Genomic DNA, 17782 nt, shown 5'->3' with positions numbered 1-17782 from the left:
GGAGCAGGAGCAGGAGAGCAAGCGGGGAGGTGGTTCATACTTTTAAACATCAGAACTCACTCATTATTGCAAGGACAATACCATGGGGTATGATGCTAAACCATTCATGAGCAATCCGCCCCCATAATCTGTTCACCTTCCACCAGGTCCCACCTCCAACAATGGGGATTACACTTCAGTATGAGATTTGGATGGAGAATACATCCAAACAATATCATTGGGCTTCATCAAAATTAAGATCTTTGGTCCATCAAAGGACACTTCCAGTGTCCAAGGAGAAAATATTTTCAAATAATATATTTGATAATGTCTACTATCTAAAATAAATAAAGGAGTCTCACAACTCAACAAAAAGATAAACAGCACAATTTAAAAATTGGATAAAGGCCAGGTGCAGTGGCTCACGCCTGTAATCCCAGCACTTTGGGAGGCCAAGGTGGGCGGATCACAAGGTCAGGAGATTGAAACTATCCTGGCTAACATGGTGAAACCCTGTCTCCACTAAAAATACAAAAAATTAGCCAGGCGTGGTGGTGGGTGCCTGTAGTCCCAGCTACTCAGGAGGCTGAGGCAGGAGAATGGCATGAACCGGAGAATGGCATGAACCCGAGAGGTGGAGCTTGCAGCGAGCCGAGATGGAGCTACTGCACTCCAGCCTGGGTGACAGAGCGAGACTCCGTCTCAAAAAAAAAAAAAAAAAGGATAAAACCATGATAGACATATTTCTAAAGAAGATATACAAATGGCCAACCCAGTAGATGAAGTTATGCTCAGTATCATTGTCATTAGGAAAATGCAAATCCAAACCGCATTGAGATACCACTTCATCCCCACTTGGGTAGCTATTTAAAAATACTAATAATAATAACAACAATTGGTTGCTAAGAATATAGAATAAATGGAACCCACATACATTGTTGGTTGGAATGTAAAATGGTACAGCCACTGTGGAAAACATTTTGGCAGTTCCTCAAATAGTTAAAAATGAGATTACCCTGTGACTTGGGAATTCCACTGCTAGGTATATAACAAAGACAGTGGAAAACATGTTCACACAAAAGTTTGTGAGTGAATATTTATAGCAGCATTACTCATAATAACTTAAGAATAGAAATGATCCATGTACGTCAAGTGATAAGTAGTTAAACAGTGTGGTACATACATACAATGAATAGTATTTGACCATAAAAAAGAATGAAATACTGAAACATGGTGCACCATAGATGAACATTGAAAACATTACTCTAAATGAAGGAAGCCAGACACAAAAGGTCACGTATTGTATGGTTCCATTTATAGGAAACGTCCAGAATGACTAATCCATAAAGACAAGATTAGTGGTTGCCAGAGGCAGGAGAGAAGGGGAATGTGGAGTGATTTCTAAATGGGTGTGCAGTCTTTTGGGGGACTGATGAAGGTAGATAGTGGTGATGGTTACACAACTCTGAATTAGTAAAAATTACCAAATTTTTTACTTAAAATGATGTTTTTATGTTATGTGAATTTTATTTCACTTTAAAAAATATATAAAGGGTTGGGAGCGGTGGCTCACGCCTGTAATCCAGCACTTTGGGAGGCCGAGGCAGGCAGATTGCTTGAGCTCAGGAGTTCAACACCAACCTGGGCAACATGGTGAAATCTGATCTCTACAAAAAATGCAAAAATTAGCCAAGCATGGTGGCATGTGCCTGTAGTCCCGTCTACTCAGGAGGCTGAGGTGGGAGGATCACTTGAGCCCAGGAGGTGTGTGTGTGTATATGTATGTGTGTGTATATATGTGTATATAATGTATATATGTATGTATATATAATAAATCTTATAACCTATATATGTATATATAAGAAACTTTATATATGTATATGTATATATAAGAAACCTTATATCTTTACATAGGCATTAATTGATAAAGTGTATTTTCTGTACATCTTTTGAACATTTTCATCTTTAAGAAAATGAGTGCTTTATCAGTATTAAACTTGGAATCATTATAATTTTCATGATACATTAAAAGTTTTTAACATGGTAAAATGTCTATTATGGGAATAGATACATATTTAATAAGATAAATGAGGAAATGCTTGCCTATATTTTATAGTCTCATCTTGTTTAGATAAGTTAAACATATTAACGAATCTCTAGTATTTTAGGGTTATTTCTCTAATATTGTACACATTAATGTAAGAGCATTTCTTAGAATTGGCCTATTTTCCACAATAAGAGGATAGTGTGATATAAATTATTTTTCAAATGTTTTTATTATTAAGTTGTGAGTAACCATTGTTACAACTATTGCCAGGTGTCCCTGGGGTTGAAAAAGATGTTAAACCAAATACATTATACTAAATTTGTTGCCCAATATTGACAATACAAAATGTGTGGCTCTGAGGACAATTGTTTGACTGAATTCTCACAATCTAACATTTGTAGGATTCCTAATATGTGGCAAACATCATTCTCTGTATTTTACATTTTTAACTTATTTACTCCTTACAACAACCCATTGAAGTGAATAATACTTTTGTTGTTGTTGTTGTTGTTGTTGTTGTTGTTGAGACAGGGTTTCGCTTTGTCACCCAGGCTGGAGTGCAGTGGCATGATCTTGGCTCACTGTAGCCTCAACCTCCTGGGTTCCAGCGATCCTGCCCTAAGTAGTTGGCACTACAGGCATGTGCCACCACACCCAGCTAATCTTTTTGTATTTTCTGTAGAGATGGAGTTTTGTCATGTTGCCCAAACTGGTCTCAAACTCCTGAACTCAAGTGATCCCCCCACCTTGGCCTCCCAAAGTGCTAGGATTATAGGTGTGAGCCACTGTGCGCAGCCAGAAGTAAATACTATTACCTCCATTTTTTAGATGATGAATGGAGACATAGAGAGGTCCTGTGGTAACACAGACACAGCTACTAGTGCAAAGTCAAGATTTGAACTTGACATTCTAGTTGCCGAATTCGAACTCATAACCACTATGCTGTTTTACACTATACTCTCACAAATACGTATTTCCGTTGGAAAATGAAGTTACTTTATACTGTAAGATACTAATGCTTAGCTAGGAATGATAGATTCACAGCTTAAATGATATAACCAGTTTCTAAGACTAGCATTAATTAAAATGTGAATTCACTTTGAGGTCTTTTAGAAGGTGAGTAAAATATATTAACAGTTAATGTGTTTTGAGCTGATTTGTTGTCATGATTCTAAGCATAAGTAAATTTGATCTTGAAAAGTAAAAGTTGCAATTTAGACTAATATATAACATAGCACACATTATATTTACTAATCCAGATTCCCACATTATCTTTATGATTCTAATAGAAAATAAAACAAAATTATTGTATGTGCTTTTCTTCTTCAAGAAACTTAAATACAGTTTTCTTTGAATTCTTTCCATGGTACTGCTTAACAAAAATGTTTTCTAGTTTTTTATGTATTTTATAGTTATGAAGCTGGTCACCTTCCAAAATTAATAAATTGGAACTTACTGTCTCTTCATTTAATCAGAGATTATTGTTAAAGAAGAGACATAAGCTTGCAGATGCAAAGCTAGCATTTGATGTAGGTAAAATAAATGTCATTATTCTTAGTTGTTACTTCACCCATTATTTTAGTGAATTGCTTTTTTGAATTCTAAAATTACAAACCAGTAAGCAGATTGTGCAAATGTTTTATTTTTACCTTGTGGCCAACATAATAATAATTATATGGAATACATAAGTACTAATTCCAGACTTTGCTTTAAGCAGATACATTTTGAGAATTGAGTATAACCTCTTGTTAGAATGGCAGTTGATTTTTGTGAGTATAGAAATTTGGATATTTTCTTTAAATTCCAGTTTATTGCTAAAAAATTAAACTTAATGTTTGTATTGTACTTGTTTTCTCTGTTTTAGAAATGTCTATTTTTATGAATTTGTATTTAAATCAGTTAGTCATGAATTTTCAATACATTGGAAATTTCTAGTGTTGCTAAAATTATGGTTTAAGAAAATTGTCATATTTTACCACAGAATCTCAATTATGTGTCATTTTGTTTTCTTAGGAACTTCCAGCACCATTACTTGATGATAAATGTAAAAAGGAATTTGATGAAGATGTATACAATCATAAAACACCAGAATCTAATATTAAGATGAAAATAGCTTGGCGTTACCAGTTGTTACCCAAGATGGAGGCAAGTAAACATACAAATTCTTTCTAAAATTTGCAAATGCATTTGTTTTCATCTTACAGAATCTCTTGTGGTATGCCTATATATGTGTATTTGTTTATTTAAAGAATTAGCTGTTTCATTTGTAGAGTGTTTGGTCAAGGTGATGTATTTCTTACAAATGAAATCTATGGTAACTTATTTTTCCAAAATAGGTTGTTTCATTTCTTCCATAATGCCCATATAGAATGCTTTATTCTAGAGTTGCAAGACAGAGTAAGTGAACTAATGAAGCCATTTCTATCCAGTATGGTTACCTATAAATATTCAATGTAAGTGATGGTTCTTTGGAATTACTGTTTTTATCCTTATACATTTTCAATCATTACATTTTCAAACTCATCTATCTGGTAACGTCATCTATTCAGAACAGACAGAATAGGTAAGAAATGAAGGAAAAATTTCTGAGAAGTCAAAACAAATGCCAATAAATCTGTCCAGTAAAACTCATAAACGCTTTTCCTGATGATGTCATGGTTCATTTATTAGCTTCCTTATTTGATTGTTCACTTCATTCACTTTTCAGACTACATTATTTAACATCTATCAGATATTAGCATACTAGTAGAAAAGAAAGGAATATTCTAATCTGAATAAGACATAGTTTCCTTAGTCCATCCTTCTCTAGTCTTCCACACTGACATCAGTGTTATCTTTCCCAAGGATAGAAATATGTATATGATACCTTTAACTTCAAATGCCTCATTTGGTTTCCTATTTTCACTACCCCCTTCTAAATAAATAGCAGACTGTAGTACCCTCTAATACCGTCCTGCCAAACTCAGACACAGCCTTAGCATTCTTCTCTACAGGAATGTTCTGGGTAGCCGCAACCACTAATGAAAGTTAGTATATGGGATGAAACCTGTTTGATATTATAAGCTTGCAATATGAAATACAAATTTAGGATTGTATGTATACAAAATCTGTACAATCTAATCCAAGCCTACCTTTTTAGCCTCTTCCTCCTGTGTATATAAAACACTACATTCAACTATCTTTTGAGAATTGCTTCTTATAAATTGCTTGTGTTTCTTTTAGTAATGCTTTTTTCACTTTCTTACTCACCAATGCATCCTTCTCCCAAGTTCCAATGTTACTACCTCTTATGGCTTTCCGTACATAATTATCTGCTTTCCTTTTTTTCCCTGTAGCACTTCATATATTTTAAAATACATCTTTCTCTGGGTTGGGCGCAGTGGCTCATGCCTGTAATCCCAGCACTTTGGGAGGCCGAGGCGGGTGGATCATGAGGTCAGGAGTTCAAGACCAGACTAGCCAAGATGATAAAACCCCGTCTCTACTAAAAATACACAAAAATTAGCTGGACGTGGTGGCGGGCGCCTGTAATACCAGCTACTCGGAAGGCTGAGGCAGAGAATTGCTTGAACCTGGGAGGCGGAGGTTGCAGTGAGCCGAGATCGTGCCACTGCACTCCAGCCTGGGCGACAGAGCAGGACTCCGTCTCAAAAAATATATATATATACATCTTTCTCATTGTTTTATACTTAATTGGTAGTATAACTCTCTCCTCCACCACACAGAAAATTTTCTGTGAGGCAGAGAGCTTGTTTTATTTTCTCTTGTACCTCCAGCACTTACACTAATGCTCTTTTAATCAATAAAAATGATAAATGTATTTATTCATTCAGTCAGCAAATACTAAGTATCATCTGTGTACCAGATATAAAACATGTTATAATAGGTGCATATTAAGCAATGACATATTGTTCTAATTTAAGTGTGGAAACTATTTGAATAATATTTTCAAGCTGTGATTTAAATGACTGTGAACAAACTACAAATTTAAGAGAGAATATTTGCAACTCAAATTAATTTAAAATAAGGACAAATTTTCCTGATATACAAATAACTTTTAAAATGAAAAAGGAAAATTTTGCAACTGATTTTTTTTAATGGGCAAAAATATGAAAAGGAAATGTAAGTGACTCTTAAACATACAAAACATATGCCCAATTTCAGTTTTAATGAGAGAAATTCAAATGAAAACTACACTGTCCTGCTATTTTTCTCTTATCAAATTGACAATGATCTAACTTGGTAAGACACTGTATTAGCTAGGGTGGGGGAAGCTGATACTCATACTTTGCTGGTGAAAATGTAAAAAGGTACAACTTCTGTAGAAAGTATTTTGGTAGTAACCTTCACGATTACAAAAACATATATTCTTTGATTCTTTTGGATATATACATCATGAATATATTTACTCAAATGTGGAAGTAAATACACATGAGCTATTCATACAGCAGATTTTTTTTAACAGCAAGAGATTGAAAATAGCCTAAATGTCTATCAGTAAGCAACTAGCTAAATAAATTATGGTATGTCTGAACAGTAAAATACTATACATTTGTATTAAAAAACAGAAGGAAGCTCTGTGTAATCAGAAGTTGTTCCAGGTATAGCCTAGCTTGGATGTGAAGGAGAACTGGGTGCAAGAGGCCAGAATAGATGTTAGTCTGTTTAGAAAAATATGAGTTAAGTGATAGAAATCAAAACAGACTAGAAATATAGGACTAGCACTTGAGAACCCTAATGGCAAAGAACTTCATGTCTTTGATTCTGGCAGATTCATTCAAGTGACTGGGCTTAATGGTGACTGTATTCTAATTTTTCTATTGCTGTGTCCTGAAAGAGTCAGTAATGAACCTAAACTCTTAAGTTTAGAGGCTAGAGTACAGTGGCGCGATCTCAGCTCACTGCAACCTCCGCCTCCCAGGTTCAAGTGATTCTCCTGCCTCAGCCTCCCGAGTAGCTGGGACTATAGTTGCTCACCACCACGCCCGGCTAGCTTTTGTATTTTTCATAGAGATGGAGTTTCATCATGTTGGCTGGTCTCGAACTCCTGACCTCAGGTGATCTGCCTGCCTTGGCCTCCCAAAGTGCTGGGATTCCAGGTGTGAGCCACTGCACCCAACTGGTTTTGGTCTTTTCATTGGTAATTAGCATTCTCAAGTGAAATTGTTGTCAAAAATGCAAGTAACTAAAGCTTTAAGCCTTTTCTCTTTTTTTTTTTTCTTTTTTTCTTTTTTTTTTTTTGAGACAGAGTCTTGCTCTGTCACCCAGGCTGGAATACAGTGGCACGATCTCGGCTCACCGCAACCTCTGCCTCCCGGGTTCAAGCTATTCTCCTGCCTCAGCCTGCCAAGTAGCTGGGATTACAGATGTGCACCACCACACCCAGATAATTTTTGTATTTTTAATAGAGATGGGTTTCACTGTGTTGGCAAGGCTGGTCTTGAACTCCTGACCTCGTGATCCACTGACCTTGGCCTCCGAAAGTGTTGGGATTACAGGTGTGAGCCACTGCACCTGGCCAGCCTTTTCTCTTATTGCTTATTATGAAAGCTGTATACAGTTGGGGTAAAAATTATCTGTTTCTTTAAAAATACATTGTTTTTTATAAATTCGAATCATAGATACTATCCTTGCCCCAGTGAGTAGTGCTAATTTTGTTCTTCCTTTTAGAGTCTGGTGTACCTGCCATTGGCTTTGTTATCTATTAATTAAGGTTGCATATTAACAAATAAACTTAGTACAGTTTTCCTTTTTTTTTCTTTTCTTCTATTTATTTATTTATTTATTTATTTTGAGATAGGATCTTGCTCTGTCGCCCAGGCTACAGTGCAATGGCACAATTATGACTCACTGCAACCTTGACCTCCCAGGTTCAGGTGATCTTCCCACCTCAGCCTCACAAATATGAGACCACAAGTGTGTGCCACAGCACCCAGCTGATTGTTTAATATTTTTGTAGAGATAGGGTCGCACTGTGTTGCCCAGGCTGGTCTCAAACTCCTGGCTTCAAGCAATCCTCTCACCTTGGCCTCCTGAAGTGCTGGGATTACAAGCATGAGCCACTGAACCCGGCCCTAGTGGTCAGTTTTCAAGGTTTAAAGCTTGAATGTTTTGAAAATTGTTCTCTTCTTATGATGAACTTGTCCAGATTATTTATTTTTTCATTTTCTTAGGTCTCTACTAAAAGATTACTTTACCAGAAGTGACTGCCTTTGTCACTGTAGATGAAATAAAACCACTCTCTATCATCTTCTTTCACTGCTTTACTTTTCTTAAAGGCACTTATCATTAAATGATGATACCATATATCTAATTTATTATTATCATCTATCTCCTACTAGAATGTGAGCTCAATGAGAGAAAGGGACTTTGACTGTTTTGTTTTACTGACATTTAGTAGGTGCTCAGTAATTATTTGTTGGATGCATGAAGGAATGAATAGTATGTAGATTAAATATTAAACTGAGCTAAGACACATTAATCAATACAGACAAAATGATAGCTTATTTTGAATATGCAGTCAGTGGTCATGTTTATGTTTACTTGTATTTACAGTGAGTTGTATCCAATTTAGAAAGTAGAATCACCTTCTGGCTTCTTTGCTTTTCTTTGAAATGTCACTAGCATGTATATTTGCCTGTTAAGGTAATTTTATATATGATGATTTGTCAAGACTGATAGGCTTTGATGATCACTCATCATTATCTGCTTTATAAATCTAGGCTTTACTTTGCCTTCTTATTTTAATACACACAGACACACACTCACACACACACACAAAACCTGGCTGTATTAGTTCATTCTCACTGAGACTGGGTAATTTACAAACAAAAGAGGTTTAATTGTCTCACAGTTTCACATAGCTATGGAGGCCTCGGGAAACTTACAATCATGGCAGAAGGTGAAGGGGAAGCAAGGCACATCTTACATGGCAGCAGGAGAGAAAGCACGGGGGAAACTGCCACTTTTAAACCATCAGATCTCCGAGAACTCCCTTACTATCAGGAGAACAGCATGGGGGAAACCACCCCCATGATCCAATCACTTCCCACCAGGATCCTTCCTCGACATGTGGGGATTACAATTTGAGTTTAGATTTGAGTGGGGACACAGAACCAAACCATATCACTGGGTTTTGTGAGATCAGATGAGATTGGGCACATTCAGAGTGGTTTGGCTGTAGACTTCACTGTGTTTTCTTTATTTTACTTGGGACAAAATGCAGTTAACATAATTGTGGCTTAAGATTAAATAAATAGTTCAAAAGTAGGTATATTGATTATCATAGATGCCTTTTAAAATAAGTTGTCACCAGGTCCTAAGGGTGTAGCCATATTACCACTTACTAATGCAAAAGTGGACAAGAATATATACACCTAGATCAATAACAATAGTTCAGTAAAGCATAAAACAGTGCTTCATTTGAATTGAAGAGTGTATAGTTTTAAAAAAGCCCTCTTTCCTTCACCATGTGATTTTCATTCTCTCTGAGGTGGACATGCCTTCTTCTCCCCTATCTTATAATCATCAACCACTATTCCTGACTAACTCCATGAATTGCTAGCCGACAGTATATTCTGAGACTTAATTTTCTCAGTATTGTAGAGCTCTAATACCATGACCTACAATGACTCCAGCAATTCATGGCAGTGTGTTAAGTCTTTATTATATTAAATTCTCATCAAACATTGACTTTCTATCTTAGTGGTTTAGCTGCAGCAGTCCTGTGGTAGATGTGTACAGGTGTAGATGACCAACAAATACCATTTTTTCAATAAGGCAATGTAATTACAAAACACAGTGATGGATCTTCTCATTCTCTAGTGAATCATGACACAATAATAATAATGAATAACATTTACATACTACTTCACAATCTACATAATATTCATTGCCAGTATTACATTAGAGTCCCACAACAGCCTTGTAAAATAATTATTAGCTCCAGATTCTAGTGATTAAACTGAGGATCAAAGTGTTTTAAAAACTGTTTGGATTCTTGCTGTCTGGTATGCTATAGTGAGAAATAAGAAATAATAATGGTAAGGAAAGGTCTTATTTAGATTTTCTTGGTGCAGCTTTTCTTTGAAAGTTTTGTTTCTTTGTAACATACTACAAGTAGAGTACGGTATTTTTTTTTACCGTTTTCCTCCTGTACCCCCATCAAAGTTCATTTCCTTTTAACATCATAAATTTTTAATGAACCATTTCATTTTACTCACTTCCACAGATGACAAAGTCAAAAGGTAGTTTATGAACATGAATTAGAAGTTTTCATAATGTAAAACTAAAGCAACATGTTCTTACCTAATAAGCTGACTGGTTATTGATAATAGTTTGATATTTTTAAATGTGTCAATTTTTATCAAGTTGATGACAGTTTTTTGTAGATGATAATTATTTTATTTACAGCATGTAGTTATCTTTTTTAGAGGAAATGTCTAAGTCTTCATTTTATAATTCTAGGCCTCAAAAGATTTCAGTGTTTCAAAATCTGATTATATGTTAATGTTATATGTCTTGAGCAGAAAAACTTGGACAATTGTTTTTTCCTGTAAAAATATATTTTTATTTTCATTTTTAATTGAAAGATTAAAGTTTTTCATCAGCAATAAAATTTTCATGGCTACCTTATGAATATTTTAGCTACTACATCTAATTTTAATTTCTAAATTAATTAATAACTTAATTATAATGAGAAAAGCTTCCAATTTTATTTTTACATTTTAGTGAATTATTTGTGTTCTATATGTAAACTGTCTCAGCATGAAATCAATTTTCTGCCTTGATTCATTCTAAATCTGAGATTTCTATCACATTAATATTGTAATTAGAAACATTAATAGAGACGGCAACTTAAAAAGCATACTTCGCTTCTTGGCAATTTAGCATATTTCTCTGAGTGCATAGGACTTCAAGAACTTTCAGTCCACTAATAAATTTATTAACTCAAACTTAAAAGAAGTGAAAAGTCTCTTTCTTTCTCTCTCCCCATGGCCAGTCTGCTAAAATAGATTATTCATGCTTATTTGATTCAGGTAGGCTTTTGCAAGCTTCCCTACTAGGCCTGGGAATGTGGTACATTGAGGCCTTTTCAGAGGCTTCTGACATAGACCAAGCTTTTATTGCATGGTGTTTTATTATAGCCAAATCCTAGTCTCCACCCAGTTTGTAGGCACTCTGCTTATTCTTTTGAATCAGGAAAGGTTATCACCTACCTTAATCCATGCAGCAGCATGGATTAAGGACACCAGTGTGCCCCAGGATTCTCAAAGAGGATCCTGGAAACTTCTGTTTTTTTCTTTTTTGCTGTCTTTACTAAATTCTATTGGGCCTTAGGCGGATTTGCATCTGAAATGGGCAACCTGGTGTTTTTCTCAATGAAGACATCAGATCAAAGTTCAGTTAGTCAAGGCCTTTCTAAAACATTAAGGGGGCTTGGACTTACACAATAAAAAGATGAGCTCTAGCAGAGATTGCAGTAAAAACATTCTGAACTATAATCCGGATAAAGAATAGATTGTAGGCCAAAGAACAGACCTTGTTTAAATTGCTTTAGACTAACAACTTTACATTTTTAAAGTTTGTACCCTATTTTTAAGAAACATTTTAATATTATATATTTTATTTATCAATAGTTTCATGATAAATGGATAAATTATGTTTTGGGAACAAGAATTCTGTACATATTGGATTGAAAAGATTAGATTGAAGCAAACTGATAGCATATCTTTCATTAATGAAAGTAAGTAGTACCTTATGGAGGGATGAACGGTCATTTCATTTAAAAAATAAATGTCAAACCCACAGACTCTGAATCTGAAAAAAGTGTTTCTATTAGACTTAAAAAATTTTAATTCTTATTACTGTATAATTTCCTTTTGGTAGGCATTTAGTTTAAGAATATGAATCCTTGAAGTCTTAAATGCAAATATCTAGTGTCAAGCAAATATGTCTTTCTTACCTAAATTAAAAAGTTGTCACTTAGATAAGTATCTACTAGGTATATTTCTTCAATTTCTGTAGTGATTATCTAGCTTTGTTGAATATTCTGAAACTTATATGTTTCAGGACAGTGGAAATTATGTAAGAGTAGATCTGAAATCTTTTATTAGAGACTATTGCCAAGTGGAATTTGTTAATAGTTCAATTTTGGATAGTGATGTATATATATTTTCAATGTATTGAATGAAAGAAATTAGCCCAAAGTCCATTCAAAGCAACGTAATAATAATGTTATGTTAGTAGACTTTTGCTATCCCATATAAATAAATTCAGTGTCATATAAGTTAGAGTTTCTTATAAGAAAGATAATTTGTTAGAGAAATTGTTAGTAGAGAACACAAAAGAGGAATTATCAATGAACCAATGATTATGCCAGGTTCTGATTGATCTAATGTAAGTCATATACATTCTTCCACTTTATCATGTGCCTTGTTCCTGTCTGGAGTATTGTAGTACATTTTATCCTACAAGCTTAATTTAAATTTGCAAGAAATGTTTAATATACATGTATATTGTCTTATGTGAGAATTCAGTTTTAAAATGATACTCAGTTTAATATATTTAAATAGCTAGTTTCTTTTGGACCTCTTACCAGTGAATTAATTGGGTTTAAGTTTTCAGTTCTTGGCAACTGCATATTTAATTTGTCATTAAAACCTAGAATCTTAAATATTAATTAAGAATTATGTATATTAAGTTTTGAACTTAGGAAGGTATACAGTATAATGAAAAAAAACCAAAGAGGTTTTTAAATTCTTGTCAAATTTAGGGAACCACTAGAAGTGAAGAAACATGAAAGATAAATAGGTTGATTTGTAACTATAAATGGTTTAAAATAATAAAGGTTGTTGTATGCTTCTTTGAAATTTACTTAGTGTATGTATATCCATTCTTCCTTATTAGCTTAAAATTCATAAATATGTCATTGTTTTGCTGGATGTAGGACAAATAAATTATAGCTTAAAAATAATTGTTTAACAACCACTATGGGGTTTATTTTAGCAGATTGGACCAGTATCATCTTCAAGATTTGGTCACTATTATGATGCATCAAAAAGAATGCCACAAGAACTAATTGAGGCTTCAAATTGGCATGGATTTTTTCTTCCAGAGAAAATATCTTCAACTCTCAAAGTAGAACCCTGGTAAGTTAATGACCCATTTAATAACAAAATCTGATTTCAAATATTAGTAGAATGCACTTTTACCACATTTTTGAAAGAATACACATCTAAGGGTAAATATCATAATAATAAATATTAGTTTTCTATATAATTTGTAACTTCAAGTCTATGTATTTTTCATAGTATTTCATTATCTGTGGCTTTCTTTTTTCTCTGGTCCTGTAACTACTGGAACCACTATTTCTCTAATTTGCAAGTTGAAAAGTCAGGACACCAAATTTATAATAAGTGCTGGTTTTCAAGAAAATGTAGAACAGTTCTAAATCAGAGTCTTTCAGCTTTAAATGCAAATAGACACCTAATAAATATGTATTCATAATAATAGCAATGAAAATGATACAAACTAGTGTCGTTTGCTTAATTTAATTTTTTGGCATATACTTTTTCAGAGAGTAAACAAGTATATACTTTACAATATTTTATTTATGAAGGCTTTCTATTTCTGGCTCTGCTGTAAATAAAACAATCTGTATAATTTTAAGTGACTTAGAATTTAGAGTTTGGGATTTAAGTATCAAAACAACACAACATGTTTATACTGCCAGTACATTATTAAGACAAAACTCTGAAAATTACAGGACTTGACATTGAATAATGTATGTTATAAAGTGTTAAGAGTATTTAATTTCCATTTTTATTTCAGTAAGTTATGGAACAGATTGTCATTTATATTTTCTTAAGCACTTGTAAAACCATTTTCAAAATGAGATGAGCTATTAAATGAAGATTTAATAGGCAAGGCGTTGTGAACCAAAATGACTTAAAATTTATAGTCTCTGTTCTAAAAATAATACCTGAGAATTTAGTGGAGACTACTGTACTCATTCTTATTAAATGTTTCCAAAAAAAATTCACTTTATTATGGAGTGCTCCAATCTATGGATAGAGACTTAGCAAAAGTGGTGCTTTGATGTTGTTTTAGCATTTATAACTACCATTAATGTATTACTGCTATGTGTCAGCCACTCTGTTAGCACTTTACATTTGTTATCTTCTATAATCCTTATATTAACCCTATACAGGGTTATGTAGTATTAACATGCGGAAGTATGTAGTCCCATTTTCTAGAAGATACTGAAATTCACAGAATTGATTTATCTGAGTTTTAATTATTAAGTGATAGAACCAGGCTTAATCTGTCAGATTTATCTTTCTTTTTTGCTTCGCTGCTTCAGAAGATTTTGGTGTCTTTCACCTTTACCTTCCTGTGTCATGGAGTAATGAGCACTGATAAAAGAATTTTTAAAATCTGGATTCTTGTATTGAGTTCATCCTGCCCTTAACTTGGGCAAATCACCTAAAATCAGTGAAAATCAATATCTTCATGTGAAAAATTGGAGGTGGGGAGAAGAGGAAATACCACCTGCCTTACTAGCTCACTAAATTTTTGTTAAGTTTGAATGATTATATTGATTCTTCTATTTTCCAGTTTTTGCCACACATTGAGTCAAACATGCATTTACATACAAGCTTGCGAAATAGGTCAGGGTAATTTTCCCATAATTTCTCAAATAGTGGTAAAGAGTGGAACCCAGGTTCAAAGTAAATTCTCCCTGATTCAGATATCTGTATTAGCAATAATGCTATACTGTCTCCATTAACAGAGTGCTTAGGAAAATAAATGTAAAATGTATATTATGTTTGATATATTTAAATGAAAAATAATATGGTGTTACTTTTGTGATTTAAAAAAATGTATCTTAAGGACAATACTTTTTTTTACACCAGCAAGTACAGTGTTATTCTTCATTTACTTAACAGCTGGGGTAAGGAGGGGATTAGCATGTGTCAAATATATTTTCCAAGTCAGGTACTCTCCCAGACGTTTGAATATGGGATAACTCATTAAATTTTGCCAACAACCCTCCAAGAGAATGTTAACCCCATTTTATAAGCAATTTCAGGTTAGAGTTGCTAAGTAACTCTCCTGCTGTTGCAGGCTGTCAGTGACTGAGCTAACACCCAAACTCAAGTTTCTAAAACCTCTGCTCTTTTTTTTTTTGTACCATGCTACCTCCATTTACTGAGGCAGTAAATCTACACCCACCAACCTAGGTGCCAGAAAAATTACTCCTTAATCAGCCTTGAGGATATAATCCTATAGTCTTTAAAATACATATTTGCTGAGTGTTTTGTAAGAACTAGCAGTTTTGCACAGAATAGGAAAATTTATAGATTTTAATTATCAAGGCAGTATTTCATTTCATAGTTAACTGATAATTCATTTATTTCATATTAAACTTAAATGCTTAATTAAATGTAATTAAACTTTAAACATGTAATTAAATTAATTTTCAAAATGGGTACTTTACCATGTGAGATTTATTTTAATTTATGAAAAGCATGTGCTCATTTCACTAAAATGAACTTTACTGGTTCATTTATAAAACAATAAAGCTAAGCCTTACAGTTATCTATACTTTTCCTATAATTAAGGCTAGAGGATATAGCTGTGTCCTACTATCATATGTGAGGATATAATATATAATTTTATAATTTCTGAAGGTGCTATTAAAACATGTAAAGATATTTTTACAATAAGAAAAACTGCAGATCATTTAAAATTTACAGTAACTAATTTAAAATGATTAGTAGGTTTGCCTGTAGAAAAAATTCATACATACAGTTTAAATTTTCAAATTAAAGCCAGAGTATAAAGATCTCAGATATTTTATAATAATATTATCAAGATAGTTTTGTTTGGATATTTCACTATTACATATCAGATAATTTGAGTCACAAAATAATAAGCTGGTTTTGAGAATAATTCTGGAGTCTAAGATTTTTTACTTTGACTTTGTTTTCAGTTAAGCTTTGCTAACAAGTATGTCCAAGCATAGTTTGGTTTCCTTACTAGAAAGACACTGCCATTTTTCAGTGTCGTCTTTTTACTGATTAACAATTATATTAACATATTGCTTAACCTACCACTACCAACTGAATGTTTGTGTCCCCCAGAATTCATATGTTGAAGCCCTAACCCCTAATGGGATGATATTTGGAGATGGGGCCTTTGGGAAGTAATTAGGTTTAGATTAGGTTGTGAGGGTGGGACCCTGGTGTGATAAGATTGGTATCTTTATAAAAGAGGGAGAGACACTGGAGCTCTCTCTCCGGGAGCATGCACGAATGAAAGGCCATGTGAGCACACAGCAAGAAGGTTGCTATCTGCAACCTAAGGGAAGAGCCCTCACCAGGCACCAACTCTGCTGGCATGTTGATCTTGGACTTCAAGTCTCCAGAACAATGAGAAAATAAATTCCTGTTTAAGCCCCCCAATCTATGGTATTTTGTTATGGCATCCTATCTTTGTCCATTTGTGGTGCTATAACAAAATAACTGAGACTGGGTAATTTATAAGGAGAGAAATTAAATATTGAACTTTCTATCCTCCAGATCGATGAGAAAATAAAAGTGTTGGCAGTTGTGGTTGTCTGGTGAGGCCAGCACTCTGCTTCCAAGATGGCACCTTTTTCCTGCATTCTCCAAAGGAGAGAAATGATGTGCTCTCACATGGCAGAATGTGAAAGGGCAAGCTAGCCAAAATGCTGTGTGAAGCTTTCTATATACGGGCCTTAATCCCATTCCAGAGAGAGGAGCCCTGATGATGTAATCACCTCTTAAAGGCCTCATCTCTTAATACTATCACACTGACAACACCTGAATTTTGTAGGGGACACTTTCAAACTATTGCACAGACTGATCTGACGATGTTAGGTCTTGAATATTGAGTTTGCATACAGTCGGTAGTCAACAGAGTGAGTTTATTTTGATATGTTTCTCTGAATTTCAAGATTTTATTTTAACATATTTATCCTAACAATAACCAGTAGTTTCTTTTATTGTCTGAGTTTCCTACTGATTAAATTGAATGAGTTGAATTCTGTGAGAACCGCTCGGTCTTTTAGTTTTTTGACTGCATCCTGAACCAGGCCTGACTGATTAAAATAGAAGCAGCATTCCTCATCTAGGAAGATGTGGAGACCTCCTTTTTTTTGTAGTAAGTCAATCAAGGCCTTTGTGGTTTTGTAGGGTAACTGCTGCTAGGGAGTCTAGTTGGTTTTGGAGGTGGGTAATAGAGTTTGCAATTTTTTTTTTTTTTTTAGGGAACCCTATTAATCTGTAGAGAGTGCCTGGAAATATGATAACGAGATTCCTCTTAACTGATGTGTAGGAATAGATGGAGAACAGAGGGCCCCTTGGGAGGAAGTGACAGAGCATATATGACAGTTTGAGGTTATGTTATAGGGTATAATGGAATGGTAAAGAAAGCATCCTTTAGGTCGGTTACCGTATAGTGGGTGGTGTTGGAGGGGATGAGGGAGAGAAGTGTATAGGGGTTAGGGACCACGGGGTGAATAGGGAGGACAGCCTGATTGATGGCTCAGAGGCCCTGAACGAGTTGGTATGAGCGGTCAGATTTTCTAACAGGGAGGATGGAGGTGTTACATGGAGAATGTTTTGGTCTAAGAAGACGGCGTGAGCCGAGCTTGTTTATGATGGGTTGTAAGCCTTTTTGGTGTGTTAGGGAAATGGGGTATTGGGGAATGTTGGGAAATTTAGAGGG

The 17782-nt window shown here is 34.3% G+C and overlaps 1 protein-coding gene across 7 annotated transcripts in view; it reads left to right on the top strand.

The window, feature by feature from the left end:
- ELP4 (elongator acetyltransferase complex subunit 4) overlaps window positions 1-17782 on the top strand; it is a 279587-nt gene that overhangs the window by 80460 nt on the left and 181345 nt on the right. For 4 of the 7 annotated variants that reach the window (XM_054524527.2, XM_054524528.2, XM_054524531.1 and 1 more), the window contains exons 4-5: window positions 4040-4171; window positions 13034-13176. In XM_054524527.2, the coding sequence (XP_054380502.1) occupies window positions 4040-4171; window positions 13034-13176 (275 nt within the window). The remainder of the gene's footprint in view (window positions 1-4039; window positions 4172-13033; window positions 13177-17782) is intronic. The other 3 variants (XM_002821917.5, XM_063728497.1, XM_054524530.1) reach the window with 1 other exon arrangement.

This window comes from Pongo abelii, chromosome 9 (assembly GCF_028885655.2).
Source record: "Pongo abelii isolate AG06213 chromosome 9, NHGRI_mPonAbe1-v2.0_pri, whole genome shotgun sequence".
NCBI classification, from domain to species: Eukaryota; Metazoa; Chordata; class Mammalia; order Primates; family Hominidae; genus Pongo; species Pongo abelii.
Note: the sequence above shows the minus strand (reverse complement) of the source record. Positions and strands in the feature narration are given on the sequence as shown.